Source organism: Loxodonta africana, chromosome 21 (assembly GCF_030014295.1).
Source record: "Loxodonta africana isolate mLoxAfr1 chromosome 21, mLoxAfr1.hap2, whole genome shotgun sequence".
Taxonomy (NCBI): Eukaryota; Metazoa; Chordata; class Mammalia; order Proboscidea; family Elephantidae; genus Loxodonta; species Loxodonta africana.
In genome coordinates this window covers 171114-189323 of record NC_087362.1, presented here as the reverse complement: position 1 = coordinate 189323, position 18210 = coordinate 171114, and the positions used below count along the sequence as shown (strand labels likewise).

Below are 18210 nucleotides of genomic sequence, written 5' to 3'. Positions count from 1 at the left end.
GATTTTCCATCCCTACTCCTCCCCTCCCCTGTAACCATCAAAGATGTTTCTTTTTGTATGTAAACCTTTCCGTGAGTTTTTATAGTAGTGGTCTCATACAATGTTTATCCTTTTGTGATTGATTTATTTCACTCAGCTTAATGCCCTCCTCATTCATCCCTGTTGTAAGATGTTTTGTAGATTCATCGTTGGTCTTTATTGCTGCATAGTACTCCATTGTGTGTACGTACCATAGTTTGTTTATCCATTCATCTGTTGATGGGCGTCTAGGTTGTTTCCATATTTTTGCTGTTGTGAACAATGCTGCAATGAACATGGGTGTGCATGTGTCTGTTTATGTGATGGCTCTTAAACTATTTTTTCTTTTTATTGTTAACTGAATAGTAATTTTAAATAACCCATTTTAAAACTTTTAAATTATATCCAATTAAAATTTTTTTTATTGTACTTTAGATGAAGGCTTACAGAGCAAGTTAGTTTCTCATTAAACAATACACATATTGCTTTGTGGCATCAAATTAAAATGTTTTTGAGATACCTGCTAATTTTGTTGGACATCTGCATGTTTTTAGTTTAAATATATTTGAAAATGTTTTTAGTTTAAATATATTTGAAAACATATGCAAAGCTTATGCATATTAAGTTCTTCCCCCCACCCAAAAAAAAAAACTCAAAACAAGTTACATTTTTCTTAAAAATAACTACTGGACCCTTGAAAATAAATGTAAACATTTTATTTCATTGTACTTGGTAGATTTTGTTTAATTTTTAGCCTTATTTGTGTTTTTAATAATATGTAAATATTAACTGTTTATGACGTATAATACGCTTCTAAAATCTAAGAGGGGATATATCATGTAGGCTCTGTGTAGCTGACAAGAAATTAAGATTCAGAGATTTTTCAGTGATACTTTAATATGGTGATACTTCAAATAAAGAAGTACCATATTGTATTAGAAACTAGAAATATCCCTAATGGAATCGGAACTAGTATAAATCCCATTTGTAACATAGATTAATAAACACTGGCATGTCAAAGATCATGTAGGTGTTTAAAATCTTTTCCTTCATAGTTCCTTACACCACAGTATCCAAATAAGTTTAGAACAACTAATCTTCAACATCAATAAAAGTTGGGAAAAGTTGTAGAAAGTAATTCAAAATTATACAGTAATTTTCCTTAACATATTTACCATATTCATAAAAAATTTTCTATTAGGACTATTTATTTATTTGTTTGTTTTTATTGTACTTTAGATGAAGTTTATAGAACTAGCTTCTCATTAAAAATTAGTACACACATTGTTGTATGACGTTGATTAACAACCCACGACATGTCAGCCCTCTTCCTTCTCAGCATTGGGTTCCCTGTTAGCAGGTTTCCTGTCCCCTCCTGCCTTCTAGTCCTTGCCCCAGGGCTGGTGTGCCCTTTAGTCTTGTTTTGTTTTATGGTCCTGTCTAATCTTTGGCTGAAGGTTGAACCTCAGGAGTGACTTCATTACTGAGCTGAAATGGTGGGACTATTTTATTTAATATAACATGTTTGTAAATGATTATATTGAAATTAATTTCATTTATTGGCTAATTTGTATGTACCAAATTTGCAATCCAGTAAGTCCTTTTTCATTTGAGCATCTCTGTGTAAGAAGGCATAAATTAGGTTAGTTCTTATCTTAATTTAAGAGATGATTAATAAATAATTGGTTAATGATAACTGGTAATAATATATAAGGTACTATGAATCAATAACTGACAGATTTCAATAAGCCACTCTGCCAGTTAGAATGGATTCTAGTGCTAATGCATTATTATATAAAACCATGTAGAACAGAAATATTGCTCAAGCAATCATGTATTTTTAACTTCTGGATCCCTGACTGCAGATCTTGTGGCCTAACCATTATGCTTGCTACCTTCTTACAATGCATTACTGCCTCCGGTATCAGTGTTGTCTAGCCCCAGTGACGTGTTCTTGGAGGTAGGTTTGGGCCTGATATGAATGAGGAACTTTCTGATAATTAAAACTATGACTTTTCAACTCATAGATGGTATTTGAAGAAATGCTTAAAAAGAAATAATTTTTTTGTGATTGTAGAGATTAATGTACAAATTGTTTTATTTCTCAGATGACTTTAATCCTGGGATCCTATGAACCTTTTAACATAAACGTGTAATAATTTAAATATGATGTATATTTCGATCCATAATTTGTTAAAATTGTGATATTATTCTGATAGTAAATAAAAATAAAAAAACTTTAGTTAGACTTACTTATACCAAGGTATTGGAATATACTTTGTTTATGAGAAATTTTAAAAATAAATTTAAAAGTACAAGTTATTTGTATTTTACTTGTGTTTTAGCATGTTTGTCAAGCACTTCGAGGATTATACAGTGTTAATTGTTCAGCTGAGGACGTTTTCAATTTGGATTCTAGCACTGAGGAAAAATTTAGCCGCCATTTAATATTTCAGCTCCATGATGTGGCATTTAAAGATAACATTCATGTTGGTAAGTGCTCTGTTCAGAAGAGAAATAAATAAAAATTCCTCTGCCAGCCTGTGATAAAAACAAAAAACACACCAAACCCATTGCCACCGAGTTCTGACTCATACCCAGCCTGTGATGGTAACTGAAATTTCTATGATTGATTAGTTCTTTTGAGTTATTCCTGTGCCTTTAATTCACCTGGGCAAGCCCTGCTGCCCTGTTAAGACTCAGGGAAATATGAAGTTATTTGAGTAGCCTTTTCTGTCACATCCCAAACCCTGAGACTGAGGTGAGGTGTTTGCTCTGGCTTCTGGATAGCATTCATGGCTTAGAGTGTCAAAGCATCCCCCCCACCCTTTTTTCCCCTATTCTTGTGGTCCACTCAATGTTTCTTTAGGGCAGAGGCTGTTTCATATTCACCATTTCATTTACAGGGTTAGCACATAATAGTTACAGTACAATGAAAACAACAGCAGTTAACAAATACAAGTAGGCCCTTAATAAATATTTGCTGTATGAATGACTAAACGTTGAGTAGGCTCTATTGTCAGTGTATCAAGGGAGGGTCCTAAGCAGGCTGTTTCCTTTGATTTCTCCTCATAGTCTGCTGTGTGACTCCTAGCCATGCACGGAAAGTTTTGAATCAGTTGTTAGGCAAGAAGGGGAGAATAGAAATTTGTTAGGTAGCTAGCTAGCAGTCTCTGCTGCAGTTATCTTCTGAAAGCAGATGACGTTCAAGCTGGACTTTGAATAAAATTTCATCATATGGACAAAGGTAAGAAAGGCTTTTACTGTCAGAGGGGACACCATGAGCAAAGGTATAGAGATATGAATTCATGGATAATTTGGGGAGCAGTGGGTAGTCTCGCGTGGCTAGAAGGAGAGACATAATCCCCTGCGTCTTATTTCCCCTAAAATTATGAATTGCCAGAAGCAGAAAGGAAGAGAATATGAAGTAGTCCAAAATTTCCTCTTCAGTTTCCCTCCCTCTGTGTATCTCTTGACGACATTTCTAGTTCCTACTGTCAACCTTTCAGAAAGGACAATTAAGTGCAAGAGATCATAGAATGTTTGCAAATTGTATAGATTTGATCTGCTTTGAAAATGCTCTTCTGCCAGCCTGCATAGTAGCTGAAGTTTCTATGACTGATTAGTTCTTTTGAGTTATTCTCAGCCGGTAAGATAGTCCCTGTATTGTTGGGGAAGTGGATGATGAGATTGGGGAAGGGAAGTAGAAAGCAGAGTAGTTTTGCTACTAATTGCCAGTGTGTTAGTAGTTATGCTGGTTGACTACCGTACCCTGTACCTGCCAGCTCCCTGCCAAGGTGCAAAGGCTTCCCCAGCCTCCTTAGCCCTACATCACAACTGGTATCTGCAGCCATGCTCTTACTTGTCTAATTGGCCCTGGGAGTGCAATGATTAAGCACTTGGCGGCTAACCAAAAAGTTGGTTTGATCACCAGGGGCTGATGAGAGAAAAGACCTGGCAATCTGCTCCGTAAAGATTATAGCCTAGGAAGCCCAACGGGGCAGTTCCACTCTGTCATACAGGGTTGCTATGAGTAGGAATTGACTCATCAGCACACAAGACGATGCGGTTTTAAGTTTCCTGGAAAATTAACTGTATCAATTTATGTTTGTATTGCTTTGTTGTCCTTTTCTATGTCCTGATTTCTTTTCACTTTGTATTTACCTTATCGCTCTCATTTCAGAGTTAGTCCTGTGCACATATCATTGCAAGGATCAAATGCTTTTGCTTTCATTTTGATGTTTAGCATTTTATATTAAACTGGATTTGTTTCTTTGAGTAGGAAAGTAAGCCTAATTTGGGGAAAGGGAATTTTGGAGTTGGAATGTTTGTCTCTTACGATTTAAGGGTTCAAGCCTGTTTGGTAAATAAAGTGATAACTAAACTTATAAACTTATAACAGTTTTAGACATTAAAATTAAGCTTTTCTTACAATATAATATTTCTCCAGTATAGTGCTACATGAAGCAAATTAATAACTAAGTTATGACCTGATTTTATGGTATAAATAATACATGAGTTTAAAGAAATTTTAATTGTTCTACCAACTTTTCACTGTAAAGACTGGACCAGTAATATTCAGAGCTCTTAAAATATATGTTAAAACACAATAAATGTATGTAATCTTTTTTATATAATCCCCGAAAGCCAATGTCTTTTATAAAAAGGATGACAGTAACCTGTTACAATGCATATTTATAATAACAGTGGTCATTTAATAATTTTAAGCTCTGTGTTAAATGCTTCACTTATCTTTAATTCTCGTAACAAGTCTACACAGTTACTATTATCATCACTATGTTACAGATGAGGAAGCTGGCACAGACACATTAAGTAATTTGTCCAGAGTTCCCACAGCTGGTTAATGGCAGAGGTCAGGTTTGAACTCAGAGATCTTACTCTTTCTATTGCACTGTGTTATGTTATTATATATTATTGTAATATGTATAGTGTAATAATAATAATACAACACAGCACACTGTAGTATATAGTTACACCAGTCAGATTTTCTCCTTTATCATGATCTAGCGTGAATTCATCCTCTCCCCAAATAGCCTTAATCTCCTCCACCTGGTACCCCTCACCAGTCTCTTCCACTCCAGTTGTCCTTCCTGGTAGCTCTGAATCACCAGCCTGACTGTCAGTGGCTTTAGTGTTAAGAAACCTGTTGCTTAGTGCTGTGCTTTCCTTGGAGTAGGAAGGAACTGAATAGGAGAGAAGGTGGACATTAGTCATTAGGCTTGACCCATCCTACGCCCCTCACCCTGAGGGAGAAGTCAGAGTAGCAACAATCTTGGAGCTGATAGCTGTGAATGTCAGGGTTTTTAGAGCAAGAATAAATAAAAAAAATTTTTTCGCTGACATCCCAACTCGAGGACATGGCAGAGGTTCTCTCCGTGGATCTGGGCATTATCTTGGCAGCACACAGTTCACTCGTGTAAACCCTTCATTCTCTAATCATTGTGACGATGATTTTACTCAGTTTGTATTCATGAAAGTGATGTGTTTTTGTGACAGTATGTTAGACTCTGGTCCATTCTAGCAGCACTGACACGTTTTCTCAAATTAACTTTCCCATCTAAAACAATTCGTTTACAAGTGACACCAAGCTCCCACGTTAGTGGGAATTGAAAAAGTGAAAGATGGCGCAAGAGGAAGGAAAGAACAGGAGAGGCGTGTTGACACGTTACAGTTTATCTAGGTATGTGTGATGACTCAGCTTTAAAAACAAAAATAAAAAGCCTTACTGTGTTAAAATTATACGTAGATGTATAACATAGATCTTAAGTTACGTTTTGTGTAAAAGGAGAATTAGATTAATCATAATGCCTTTTTTCCTTAGGTAATTTTGTGAGAAAAATTTTACAGCCTGCACTTAAATTAATTGCCAGTGAAGATGATGATAGGACTCCAGAGACGACAGACCATGGATTTTCGCATTTTTCTGAAGTGCCAGTAAAACAAGGAACTTCCGTTAACACAGCGTCCGTGGAAAAGAATGTAAGAGAGAGTCAAAGATTGAATTCAGAGAAACCAGAGAGGCCAGGGTCAGCGGAGCAAAGCAGTCCTGATCTTTCATTTTTAGTTGTGAAGAATAACAGAGGAGAAAAGCATCTTTTTGTAGATTTAGGTGAGTAAAATTGACAGCTCTGTCTTATCAGACTGTCCTTGTGTGCTTCTGTAGGAGACCTGTCAGTGCCCACTTGTCACTGTGCTACCACAACGTCTCCACGATGACAGTGGAATCACTAGCAGAACGGAACCAGCGAGCTCAGGTGCTAGGAATCTACTCAGTTTCTGTTCAGAGGCTTTAGGAGGTCCTGTGGGACAGAAGCACCAGGCTGGCCTGAGCTCCAGAATACAACGGTGTGGTTAGCTTCTGCTCTGAAATGCTCAAAGGATTTCGTGTCAGGGGAGCTATGACAGGGGACAAATGGACCAGCACTTTCTAACACTGCTGAGAGTCTAAATAACATTAAATAAATTAAAACATAGGCACACTATAAAAACAGTACTCCTATGTGGCAAAGCAGGTTTGAGTGTTGTCTTCACGGAAGAGCTATGCAGTAGTGGCAGGCTTGTTGGTGGTGGTAGAAGGGGACACTGTCAGCTTCCTGCTGTGATGGAGCTGGTGACCGCTTCAGTCATGCTGTCTTCTGCTCTCTGAATCTGAGAAAGTATGAAGACTAGGCTGCCAAGACTTCAGCCTGGTTAGATAACACACAAGCCTGATATGACACCTTCAATTTGGTGAACCAAACCTCATTTTTATACTCAGGTGATTCAAAAAGCCAGTAAAAGCAGCAACTTTTGCCATTAGGTGTTTGAGCACCTCAGAGAGCATCAGTATGTAAAGATTGAGGGAGGGTAGGTTTAAACTGTAGGCGAGATAACCAGGCCAACAGTGGTACCAAGAGTAGGTACCTGCCATAGATGACATGTCTTTCAGGTCCTTGGCTGGTGCAAACGGTTAAGCACTACTAGCTGAAAGTTTGGTGGTTAGAACCTACCCAGAGACCTGTGGAAGACAGGCCTGGTGATCTGCTTCTGACAGGTCAGAGCCTTGAAAACCCTATAGAGTAGTTCTACTCTGCACCTAATGCAGTGGCCATGAGTTGGCATCAGGAGCAACCAACAACAGCAACAATTTGTTAAATACAAACAAACATAAAAGATTGCATATCTTTCTAGCACCCCTGATAACCAAGTGCCAGAATTTTAAAATATGCTCAGAAAAGTGCAGTGTACTGGTTTGGGCATGAGTAATCATGTGAGTTATAGCAGAGGAGCAAATCCTCTCCAGGAGGACTAGCCTGCAATAAACTAGGAGAAATGCAAGCCAGAGCTTATGGAGGGAGCACAGTAGTGACCAATAGCCATGCCCTACCTCTGCCCCAGTATTAAAGACCTCAAACACAATACCCCGATTCATGACAGTTCTGGCCTTGAAAGTTAGATTATTGGACTAGTAAGGAAATTTCCCTGATCTTCTAGAAAGAAATATTTCGAAAGTATGTCCAGATTTATTTGTGTACCAAAAGACGGATCTGATGAGTATTGATTAATTGATCTGATGAGTATTGATCTTGCTCTATTCAGAATAAGGGTTAATCTCACAGACGTAAGGAAAAGAATCCAGACAAAAAACACACATATGGTATGATTCAAGTTACATAAAGTTCAAAAACAGGCCAAGCTAAGCGCTGCTATTAAAAGGACAGAATAGGGGTCCGCTCTAGGAGACAGGGAAGGGGCACGGTCTGGGAGGGTAAGAGGGAGATTCTGGTGTCCTGGCAATCTTCCATTTCTTGCCGTGGCTGGTGTGGTGATAGGGGTGCGTTCACTTTGTGATTCATGGAGCTGTACGTTCATGAATTATGCTTTTTTTGTATGAATGTTATACTTCATAAAAAATTTTACTAAAGAAAAATTGGCATGTACTATTAAACCTCTGAACTTTTCAAAAGATGGTATAGGGAATGATTGGATAATGGAAAAGCTGTCCAAAATAATCCAGTTGCCATTTCTGGGTGTGGCATTCTTCTATCCCAATTCCAATTCATTTCTAATTTATGTATTTTATTATGTTTACAATCCTACATAAAAACAAAATAACTTAATATTTGCTGACTATAAAAACTAATCACTGAAGACATACATTTATATTATTTTGTTAATTTTGGATGTAGGAGTTTATACAAGAAATAGAAACTTTCGGCTGTATAAATCATCAAAAATAGGAAAGCACGTGGCTTTGGAGGTTGCTGAAGATAACAAATTTTTCCCTGTGCAATCAAAGAATATTTCTGAAGAAAATCATTTTTTTCTCTCTTCGTTGGTCAGCAATGTCAGGTATATAGTACCAGAATTAAACATTTTGTACTTATGAATATTTAATAGCAGTGAATGGCATAGTATATTAATGAAGTGTGAAATGTGTAAATTCATTCTAAATAAAAAAAGTCAGTTCTTAAAATTCTAGGTTAACTGTTCCTTTTCTCCATTAACTGAAAAATAATAGTAAAAGATTTTTTTTTAACATGTCATTTTCTCTTTATGTCTTTTTATGGTTATATTTTACATATTTTCCTGGTTTTCTAGCATGATTATCACATCTCTAAAGAAGAAAGTGAAAACGGTATTGCATTTGGTAATATAATTACTAAGGCCTGTTTTTCTTTTCATATGTATACACACATGCATGTTTACATAGCTCCTTCAGGGTGTCTCTGCAGATGATTACATAGTTACATCACCTTTTCTTCCATTCAGCATTATTTCATGGGTATTCTACCAAGTTAATAATTTGCCAAGTTAATTGTAATACAACTTTTAATGCCTATAAAATTTTATTATATTGATATACTCTAATTTATTGTCTGTTATACTGTTGAACATTTAAGTTCCCATTTGGTCATTTTTAAAAAGTACGAAAGACATCTTTCAGCAGGAATATTTGCCTTCATTCCTATTCATTCTGGACTGACAACTGATTTTCTCAGCCCCAAACATGTGGCTAAGGATTAAACTAACTTGCCATGAACTTGCTAGAATTCTTTTCCTTTTTCTTCCTTAGATACAATTTTAAATAAAAATGCCTTAGGTATTAATTTTAATAATATTTAATATACATTACTGTAGGGAAAGTTGTGCCAGGATATACAGTGTTGACAGTGGTTAACCAGGAGGGTGAGAAGATGGATTATTTTTTTTTCACGTATTTATCTCTGTACTGTTTACTTTCATATCATATCTCAGAGGCAAAGGCAAAGTCTTAGTTTCTTCACCTTTAAAATAATAACATCTGTTTCATGAGGTCGTTGTGATGTATTTAAACTGGCCCTAGTGGCACAGTGGTTAAGAGCTACAGCGAGCTATGGCTGCTAACCAAAAGGTCGGCAGTTCGAATTCACTAGCCACTTCTTGGAAACCCTATGGGGTAGTTCTACTCTATCCTGTAGGGTCGCTGTGATTGGAATCGACTCACTGGCAACCGTTTTTTTTGGTTTGTGGAGCATTTAGATTAGTGCCTGGCACATGGTATCTGCTCAGTAAGTGTTAGCTGTTAGTGGGGTGGTGGCAGAGCTGGTACAATGGTAGTAGGTTATGAAGTTTATATAACTGTTGGCACCAGAATCAGGCCACATTATTTCTGTTGTATGTGGGAAAAGCAACGTGGTGGCCTTTAGTACAGCCTGAATTAGAAGATTGCTCTCCTGATTACCAAATTCCATACATTTTTTTTGCTGAGATCAGTATTAATCACACAGAAGTGGAGATTCCACTGAACAGGGTTATCTTAACAATTTTTTTTGCGTATCCAAGTAAATACTATTTTTTTTTTCCTGAAAGGAAAGCTGAATTAAATTCTATATGGTTATAAATGTACCTTTCATTCAGTTAATTTTAATCCATTTTTCCCTTTTTGCTCATAAAAATTATTTCTTCCTATGATATCACATCTTTTAAGTAATTGTAACAAAAATTTCAAAAGCCTTGGAAAAAGAATTCTGCATCAGTCAATAGCTTCAGCAGTCCGAGAGTCCTGTGATTCACTGTGTAATTAAGGAAAGTATCTTAAACAATCAGCAGCCTACACTTTTTTTTTTTTTTTTTGTATAGGAATGGTGCTTTTGTAGGTAAATGTGACATAAATGTCCTAGAACAAATAGCTGTTGAGGAAAAAATTTTCACACGGAACTATTTGGAATTCAGTTTTGTTTCTCTGACCGTGCTTCCTTAACTATTATATATGTTAATTTTTTCTTTTCCATATTTTCTTTTTCAGATTCTCAGATACTTTACAAATTCTTACATGTGACACATACCAGAATATAAAAAAACGAGTTGAGTATTTTAACCACAGCAGTACTTCAGGTAATTTTTTTTTTTTTTTAATTTTTATTGTGCTTTAAGTGAAAGTTTGCAAATCAAGTCAGTCTCTCATACAAAAATTTATATACACCTTATTATATACTCCTAGTTGATCTCCCCCTAATGAGACAGTATACTCCTTTCTCCATACTGTATTTTTGTGTCCATTCAGCCAGCTCCTGACCCCCTCTGCCTTCTCACCTCCCCCCCAGAGAGGAGCTGCCCACATAGTCTCATGTCTCATGTGTCTACTTAATCTAAGAAGCTCACTCCTCACCTGTATCATTTTCTATCCTGTATTCCAGTCCAGTCGCTGTCTAAAGAGTTGGCTTTAGGAATGGTTCCTGTCTTGGGCTAACAGAAGGTCTGGGGACCATGACCTCCAGGGTCCTTCTAGTCTCAGTCAGACCATTAAGTCTGGTCTTTTTACAAGAATTTGGAGTCTGCATCCCACTGCTCTCCTGCTTCCTAAGGGGTTCTCTGTTGTGTTCCCTGTCAGGGCAGTCATCAGTTGTAGCCGGGCACCATCTAGTCCTTGTGGTCTCAGGCTGGTGTAGTCTCTTTTTTATTTGGCCCTTTCTGTCTCTTGGGCTCATAATTACCTTGGGTCTTGGTTGTTCTTCATTCTCCTTTGCCTCAGGTGGGTTGAGACCAATTGATGCATCTTAGATGGCTGCTTGCTAGCATTTAAGACCCTAGACACCCCTCTCCAAAGTGGGATGCAGAATGTTTTCTTAATAGATTTTATTATGCCAATTGACCTAAATGTCCCCTGAAACCATGGTCCCCAAAGCCCTGCCCCTGCTACACTGGCCTTCAAAGCGTTCAGTTTATTCAGGAAACTTCTTTGCTTTTGGTTTAGTCCAGTTGTACTGACCGCTTCTGTATTATGTGTTGTCTTCCCCTTCACCTAAAATAGTTCTTGTCTACTACCTAATTAGTGAATACCCCTCCCTCCTCCCTCTTGTAACCATCAAAGAATATTTTCTTCTCTGTTTAAACTATTTCTCAAGTTCTTATAACAGTGGTCTCATATAATATTTGTCCTTTTGCAACTGACTAATTTCACTCAGCATAATGCCTTCCAGATTCCTCCATGTTATGAAATATTTCACGGATTCATCATTGTTGTTTATTGATGTGTAGTATTCCGTTGTGAGAATATACCATAATTTACCCATTCATCAGCTGATGGGCACCTTGGTTGTTTCCTTCTTTTTGCTATTGTAAACAGTGCTGCAGTGAACATGGGTGTGCATATATCTGTTCGTGTAAAGGCTCTTATTTCTCTAGGATATATTCCAAGGAGTGGGATTGCTGGACCATATGGTAGTTCTATTTCTACCTTTTGAAGGAAGCACCAAATTGATTTCCAAGGTGGTTGTACCATTTGACATTCTCACTGGCAGTGTATAAGTGTTCCAATCTCTCCACAGCCTCTCCAACATTTATTATTTTGTGTTTTTTGGATTAATGCCAGCCTTGTTGGAGTGAGATGGAATCTCATTGTAGTTTTGATTTACATTTCTCTAATGGCTAATGATCACAAGCATTTCCTCATGTATCTGATAGCTGCCTGAATGTCTTCGTTAGTGAAGTGCCTGTTCATATCCTTCGCCCATTTTTTAATTGGGTTATTTGTCTTTTTGCAGTTGAGTTTTTGCTGTATCATGTAGATTTTAGAGATCAGACATTGATTGGAAATGTCATAGCTAAAAACTTTTTCCCAGCCTGTAGGTCATCTTTTTACTCTTTTGGTGAAGTCTTTGGATGAGCATAGGTGTTTGATTTTTAGGAGCTCCCAGTTATCTAGTTTCTCTTCTGCATTGTTAGTAATGTTTTGTATACCGTTTATACCATGTATTAGGGCTCCTAGCGTTGTCCCTATTTTTTCTTCCATGATCTTTATCGTTTTAGATTTTATATTTAGGTCTTTGGTCCATTTTGACTTAGTTTTTGTGCATGGTGTGAGGTATGGGTCCTGTTTCATTTTTTTTTTCAGATGGATATCCAGTTATGCCAGCACCATTTGTTAAACAGACTGTCTTTTCCCCATTTAACTGACTTATAGGCCTTTGTCAAATATCAGCTGCTCATATGTGGATGGACTTATGTCTAGATTCTCAATTCTGTTCCATTGGTCTATGTATCTGTTGTTTTACCAGTACCAGGTTGTTTTGACTACTGTGGCAGTATAATAGGTTCTAAAATCAGGTAGTGTGAGGCCTCCCACTTTGTTCTTCTTTTTCAGTAGTGCTTTACTTATCCAGGGCCTCTTTCCCTTCCATGTGAAGTTGGTAATTTGTTTCTCCATCTCATTAAAAAATATTGGAATTTGAATTGGAATTGCATTGTATCTATAGATTGCTTTTGGTAGAATAGACATTTTTACAATGTTAAGTCTTCCTATCCATGAGCAAGTTATATTTTTCCACTTACGTAGGTCTCTTTTGGTTTCTTGCATTAGTGTCTTGTGGTTTTCTTTGTATAGGTCTTTTACATCTTTGGTAAGATTTCTTCCTAAGTATTTTATCTTCTTGGGGGCTACTGTAAATGGTATTGATTTGGTGATTTCCTCTTCGATATTCTTTTTGTTGGTGTAGAGGAATCCAACTAAGTTTTGTATGTTTATCTTATATCCTGATACTCTGCTGATCTCTTCCATTGGTTTGAGTAGTTTTCTTGAGGATTCTTTAGGGTTTTCTGTGTATAAGATCATGTCACCTGCAAATGGAGATGCTTTTACTTCTTTACCAATCTGGATGCCCTTTATTTCTTTATCTAGCCTAATTGTTCTGGCTGGGACCTCCAGCTCAATGTTGAATAAGAGTGGCGATAAAAGGCATCCTTGTCTGTTTCACGTTCTCAAGGGGAATGCTTTTAGACTCTCTCCATTTGGGATGATGTTGGCTAATGGCTTTGTATAAATGCCCTTTATTATGTTGAGGAATTTTCCTTGTACTCCTGTTTTGCTGAGAGTTTTTATCAGGAATGGGTGTTGAACTTTGTCAAATGCCTTTTCTGCATCAGTTGATATGATCATGTGGTTCTTGTCTTTTGTTTTATTTATATGATGGATTACATTAATTGTTTTTCTAATGTTGAACAATCCCTGCATACCTGGTATAAATCCCACTTGGTCATGGTGAATTATTTTTATGATACGTGGTTGAATTCTATTGGCTAGAATTTTGTTGAGGATTTTTGCATCTAAGTTCATGAGGGATATAGGCTTGTAATTTTCTTTCTTTTTTTTTTTTGTGGTGTCTTTACCTGGTTTTGATATCAGAGCTACTCTGGCTTCATAGGATGAGTTTGGCCTATCTCAGGTCCAGTGAAATCAACAGCCACCGTAGCTGGCTTGGGGGCTGGTGGCACGGTAAAATATACCCAAGTACTTAGCTTTTGCCGAGAGCGCAGTTCTTCTCAGGTTCTGGAGGCGTGAGTACGCTGTGTGGCTGGCTTTCTTTTCTTGAGGAAACTGCAGCTGGAATGCTATCACCATCCCACCACAGCTGCTCCACAGAATGGTGCCTGAGGGTTCCCGGTGATTGAGGTCTGGCAAGTCCTCTCGGCTTCTGAACCGTCTCTCTCCATCTCCCTGCCGCTCAAGTTTTTTTTTCTAACTTTGTCTTTAATGTTCAGGGCCCCTAGCCTGTCATAAATATAATTGTTCTCACTTGTTTTTTGGGGGCCTTTCTTGTAAGAGGAATCACCAGAAGTGTCTGACTACTCTGCTATCTTGGCTCTGCTTCCTTTAGGTAATTTTGAGAAAATAATTTCCTATCAAATTTTAAAAATACAAAATCTCTTTTGCCTTAAAAATCTTAAATGTTGAGTAAATTCATATCTACTGATTCTTTAAAACTACCTCTAGGTTTCTATCCAAAATGGGGAATGTGTAAAAAGATGTTTATTAGAGCATTATTCACTAATTTTCATTTTATGGTGTTTTCTTTAAAAAGTACAAAAATAACGTAGGCTGTAAAATTAAAATAAACAAATAATAAAATAAAAATTTCTTCACTTTTCTGCCCAAAATCAAAGAGAGGTAATCACTGTTAATAATCTCCTTTTTAATCTGGCAGAATTTTTCCGGTATTTCCAACGTGTGGAGATCGTCCTCAGTTTTTTAATGACAGCATAGTTTTTCATAGTATGGCTGTATCATAATTTACCCATTCTGGTACTGAAAGAACATAGGTTTTTTATAAGATTTCTTACATAAATGCTCCAGTAAATATTTTTAAACATTCATTTTGATACAGCATTACTTATAATAGTGAAAACCTGAACATCTATATCTAAAACAAAGTCGCATTTTTTATATACCGTGAAATACTTTGTAGCTACTAAAATTCAGTTTATAAAGCTTATATAATTATAGGGAAAATACCCATTCATGATGTTAAGAGAAAAAAGTAGGCTCGAAAATTGTATGTATGGTATGATCACAAGTTTATTAAAGAAATACAGAAAACATTTTTGTATGTTTCCTTCTGATTATTATTTCTAGGCATTAATTTGTAGCTTATTTCTCTCCTTTCTACTTTAACATATTTCCGAGATTTCTCTAATTATGCATATTACTTTTGTAATTGAAATATAGACTTGATTTTTTCAGAAAACTAGGCTATTACATCTTTAAATATTAAATGAAGATTTAAATAAATTATTCTAAATTATTACAGCAGATTCTTAGATACAAAATATAATTGAATTGCCAGTGCCCTCCAGCTAGAGACCACCAGGGTGAACTGTAGTGAACCAGGTGGGTTTCTTAGTCCTTGCCTCAAGGGAGAGCACAGACCCTCAGTAAGAGTGTGTGAGGAAGGATTTTATAGGCTTTGACAAGGTGGCTCGGGAAACTATCCAGGAGAGCAGGTAATTGCTGTGCATTGGGTGGTGTCAGGGATATCTGTATGATTGGGTCTCTTAATATCAAAAAATAAAACAAAACAAAAAACACTGCTGTTAACTCAATTCCAACTCATAGTGACCCTGTAGGACAGAGTAGAACTGCCCCATAGTGTTTCCAAGGCTGCAATCTTTACAGAAGCAGACTGCCACATCTTTGTCCTGTGGAACAGCTGCTGGTTTCCAACCGCGGGCTTTTTGTTAGCAGCTGATAACCCCTGTACCACCAGGGCGCCATCTTAATATTAATGTTGTCTAAAAGGAAGGCAGACTGAAACGAAACTAAGGCTGTAACTGGTAAAGAAGTAGCAGTCATTTCTATATTAGCTAGGATGGGAGGGAGCTTGGTCATTTTTGTGGTTTGGATGATATTTATACTTTGTTTTCAGCCATGATTACCAGTGGTCCTGTTTTTGTCTTGCTCCCTCATGACCACAGAGTGGCCTTGTCTGAGGCTGAAATTCTGTGAAGTAGTTTATGTTCAACAGGAGAACACCAAGGCCAAGCGGTGAGTGGTGAGTGCCGCTGGACCAGCTCGTAGCACCACTAGGGCCTGGTTGAGAGCACCAGCCAAGCTCCTGGATGTCAGGGGCTGATTTTCTCTTTCTCAGAATGAAGGAAGCAGTTGATATTATTTCAAATGCTTTTTATGAAAGTTAACATTTGACATAATTGAGAGATTTTAATTTTACCTGATTCCTTATGGAGTAATAAGGATCCGTGACATAACTAAACGGTAGATTACAAAAAAAAAAAAAAAAAAAAAAGCTGAGAGGTTACAGAATTTCTAATTGTACTAAAAACAATTTAATCAAAACTTAACTCTTCAACTTTAACCGTTATGATTTATAAATGTTTCTTCTCTCTGTTGCAGTAGAAACAATTGAAGGTTTTCAGTGTTCACCCTACCCTGAAATTGATCAATTTGTTCTTTCTCTGGTGAATAAAAATGGCATTAAAGGAGGTAAAGATAATCTTATTCTTTATTAATTACTATATGATAGGGTATTAGTACTTTTAGAAACATTGTTTGCATTTTAGGAATTCGGCGTTGGAACTACTTTTTTCCTGAAGAATTATTGGTTTATGACATTTGTAAATATCGCTGGTGCAAAAACATTGGAAGAGCTCACAAGAGTAATAATATCATGTAAGTGATGCTATTTAATAATCATTTCTAAGTATTTAACCAATATTACATTTTAAATGTTTACAATTTCTTAATAGTTGAGAATATGAAAATATTTTGTAATAAATTTAGTTTAATAAATTCAATTTATATTTGTTGTATTTGGTTGGTATTTGATAGTATTTAACTTGAATATCTTAATTATTACAATGCCCTTGCACTTATCAGCTTTATCTATATTTTATTTGGTAAAATAATCTCTTAGATAGTATAATCTTGAGAAGACCAAGGTGGAATTGACTAGGACTAGAAAGGCACCACAGGCAGTAGATAAGTGAATAAACAGTGATGATGGAAAGGTATGATATTACCTACTCTGTCGCTGTTGGCCCTTGATACATTACGAAGTATAAAATATAAATGAGGCAGTTTGGAGCAAGAAGAAAACTGCCCAGTTAATATTAAGAGTTGGAGGTTAAAATGGAAAAGAACTTGTTAAGCAGCTTTATGCTGTTGTTAGGTGCCATGGGGTTGGTGGCAATTCATAACAACCTTACGTATAACAGAATGAGAGGTCACCTGGTCCTGCGCCATCCTCACAATCATTGCTATGTTTGAACCCATTGTTGTAGCCACTGTGTCAGTCCATCTTGTTGAGGGTCTTCCTGTTTTTCACTGACCCTCTACTTTACCAAGCATGATGTCCTCCTCCTGATGACGTGTCCAGAGTAATCTTACCATCTTTACGTCTAAGGAGCATTCTGGCTGTACTTCCTCCAAGACAGATTTGTTTATTCTTCTGGCAGTCCATGGTATATTCGGTATTCTTTGCCAACTCCATAATTTGAACATGTCAGTTCTTCCTCAGTCTTCCTTTTTTATTGTCCAGCTTTCACATTCATATGAGGGGATTGAAAAGACCATGGCTTGGGTCAGGCACACCTTAGTTATCAAAGTAACATCTTTGCTATTTAACACTTTAAAGAGGTCTTTTGCAGCAGGTTTGCCCAGTGCAGTACGTTATTTGATTTCTTGACTGCTGCTTCCATGGGTGTTGATTGTTGATACAAAAAGCATGAAATCCTTGACAACTTCTTCTCTGCTTATGATGATGTTTGGTCCAGTTCTGAGGATTTTCATTTTCTTATGTTCACATGTGCTGCATATAACCTCGTAGATGGTACTATTTGCTCAGATGGAAAAGCAACTCAAGAGGAACAAAATAAATATTTTCCATCCTCCTCTAAAAAAGAAGAAAAAGAGGTTAAGGTAGTGCTGACTTGTTCAAAACAAAGCCTGGGTATTGAAGGGAATCAGTATTTATTGAATGTTTGCTGTGTATGCTCGGGCCTATATTCCCAAATTTCCTTCAGAATGCCCATGGCAAAAGAAGAGGACGTAAAGGAGAAGTAGTAAAACCAGGGATGGAATTTTAAATAATATAAGGATATGGTTAGAATAGGGGTTAAATAAAAACCCACTGGTTATCAATCATATGAGAAATTCTGCTATGTTTTTTATATTTAATGCCCAAGCTGAGACTTCATGGCACATAGGCCAATCATGAGAAACTGATCATGAAACTTTTGCTAGAAAGCTGTAAAATATGTTGAGTAGCGTGTTTCAATGCTGTACTTGGTATACTTAGATTAATGCAGTTAAAAAAAAGACTTCAGAGACTGTATGCACAGAACACAAATAGCATAGAAAAACACAAAGGAAAAGATAATGCATGATCCCACAAGTCAGCCAGAACTATGGTTATCATTTGG

The 18210-nt window shown here is 36.7% G+C and overlaps 1 protein-coding gene across 7 annotated transcripts in view; it reads left to right on the top strand.

Moving 5' to 3' along the window:
* The window catches only part of PRIMPOL (primase and DNA directed polymerase), a 46951-nt gene that overhangs the window by 18192 nt on the left and 10549 nt on the right, over positions 1-18210 (top strand). For all 7 annotated transcript variants that reach the window (XM_023555012.2, XM_023555011.2, XM_010595642.3 and 4 more), the window contains 6 exons: positions 2364-2511; positions 5861-6148; positions 8208-8370; positions 10307-10395; positions 16184-16273; positions 16351-16459. In XM_023555012.2, the coding sequence (XP_023410780.1) occupies positions 2364-2511; positions 5861-6148; positions 8208-8370; positions 10307-10395; positions 16184-16273; positions 16351-16459 (887 nt within the window). The remainder of the gene's footprint in view (positions 1-2363; positions 2512-5860; positions 6149-8207; positions 8371-10306; positions 10396-16183; positions 16274-16350; positions 16460-18210) is intronic.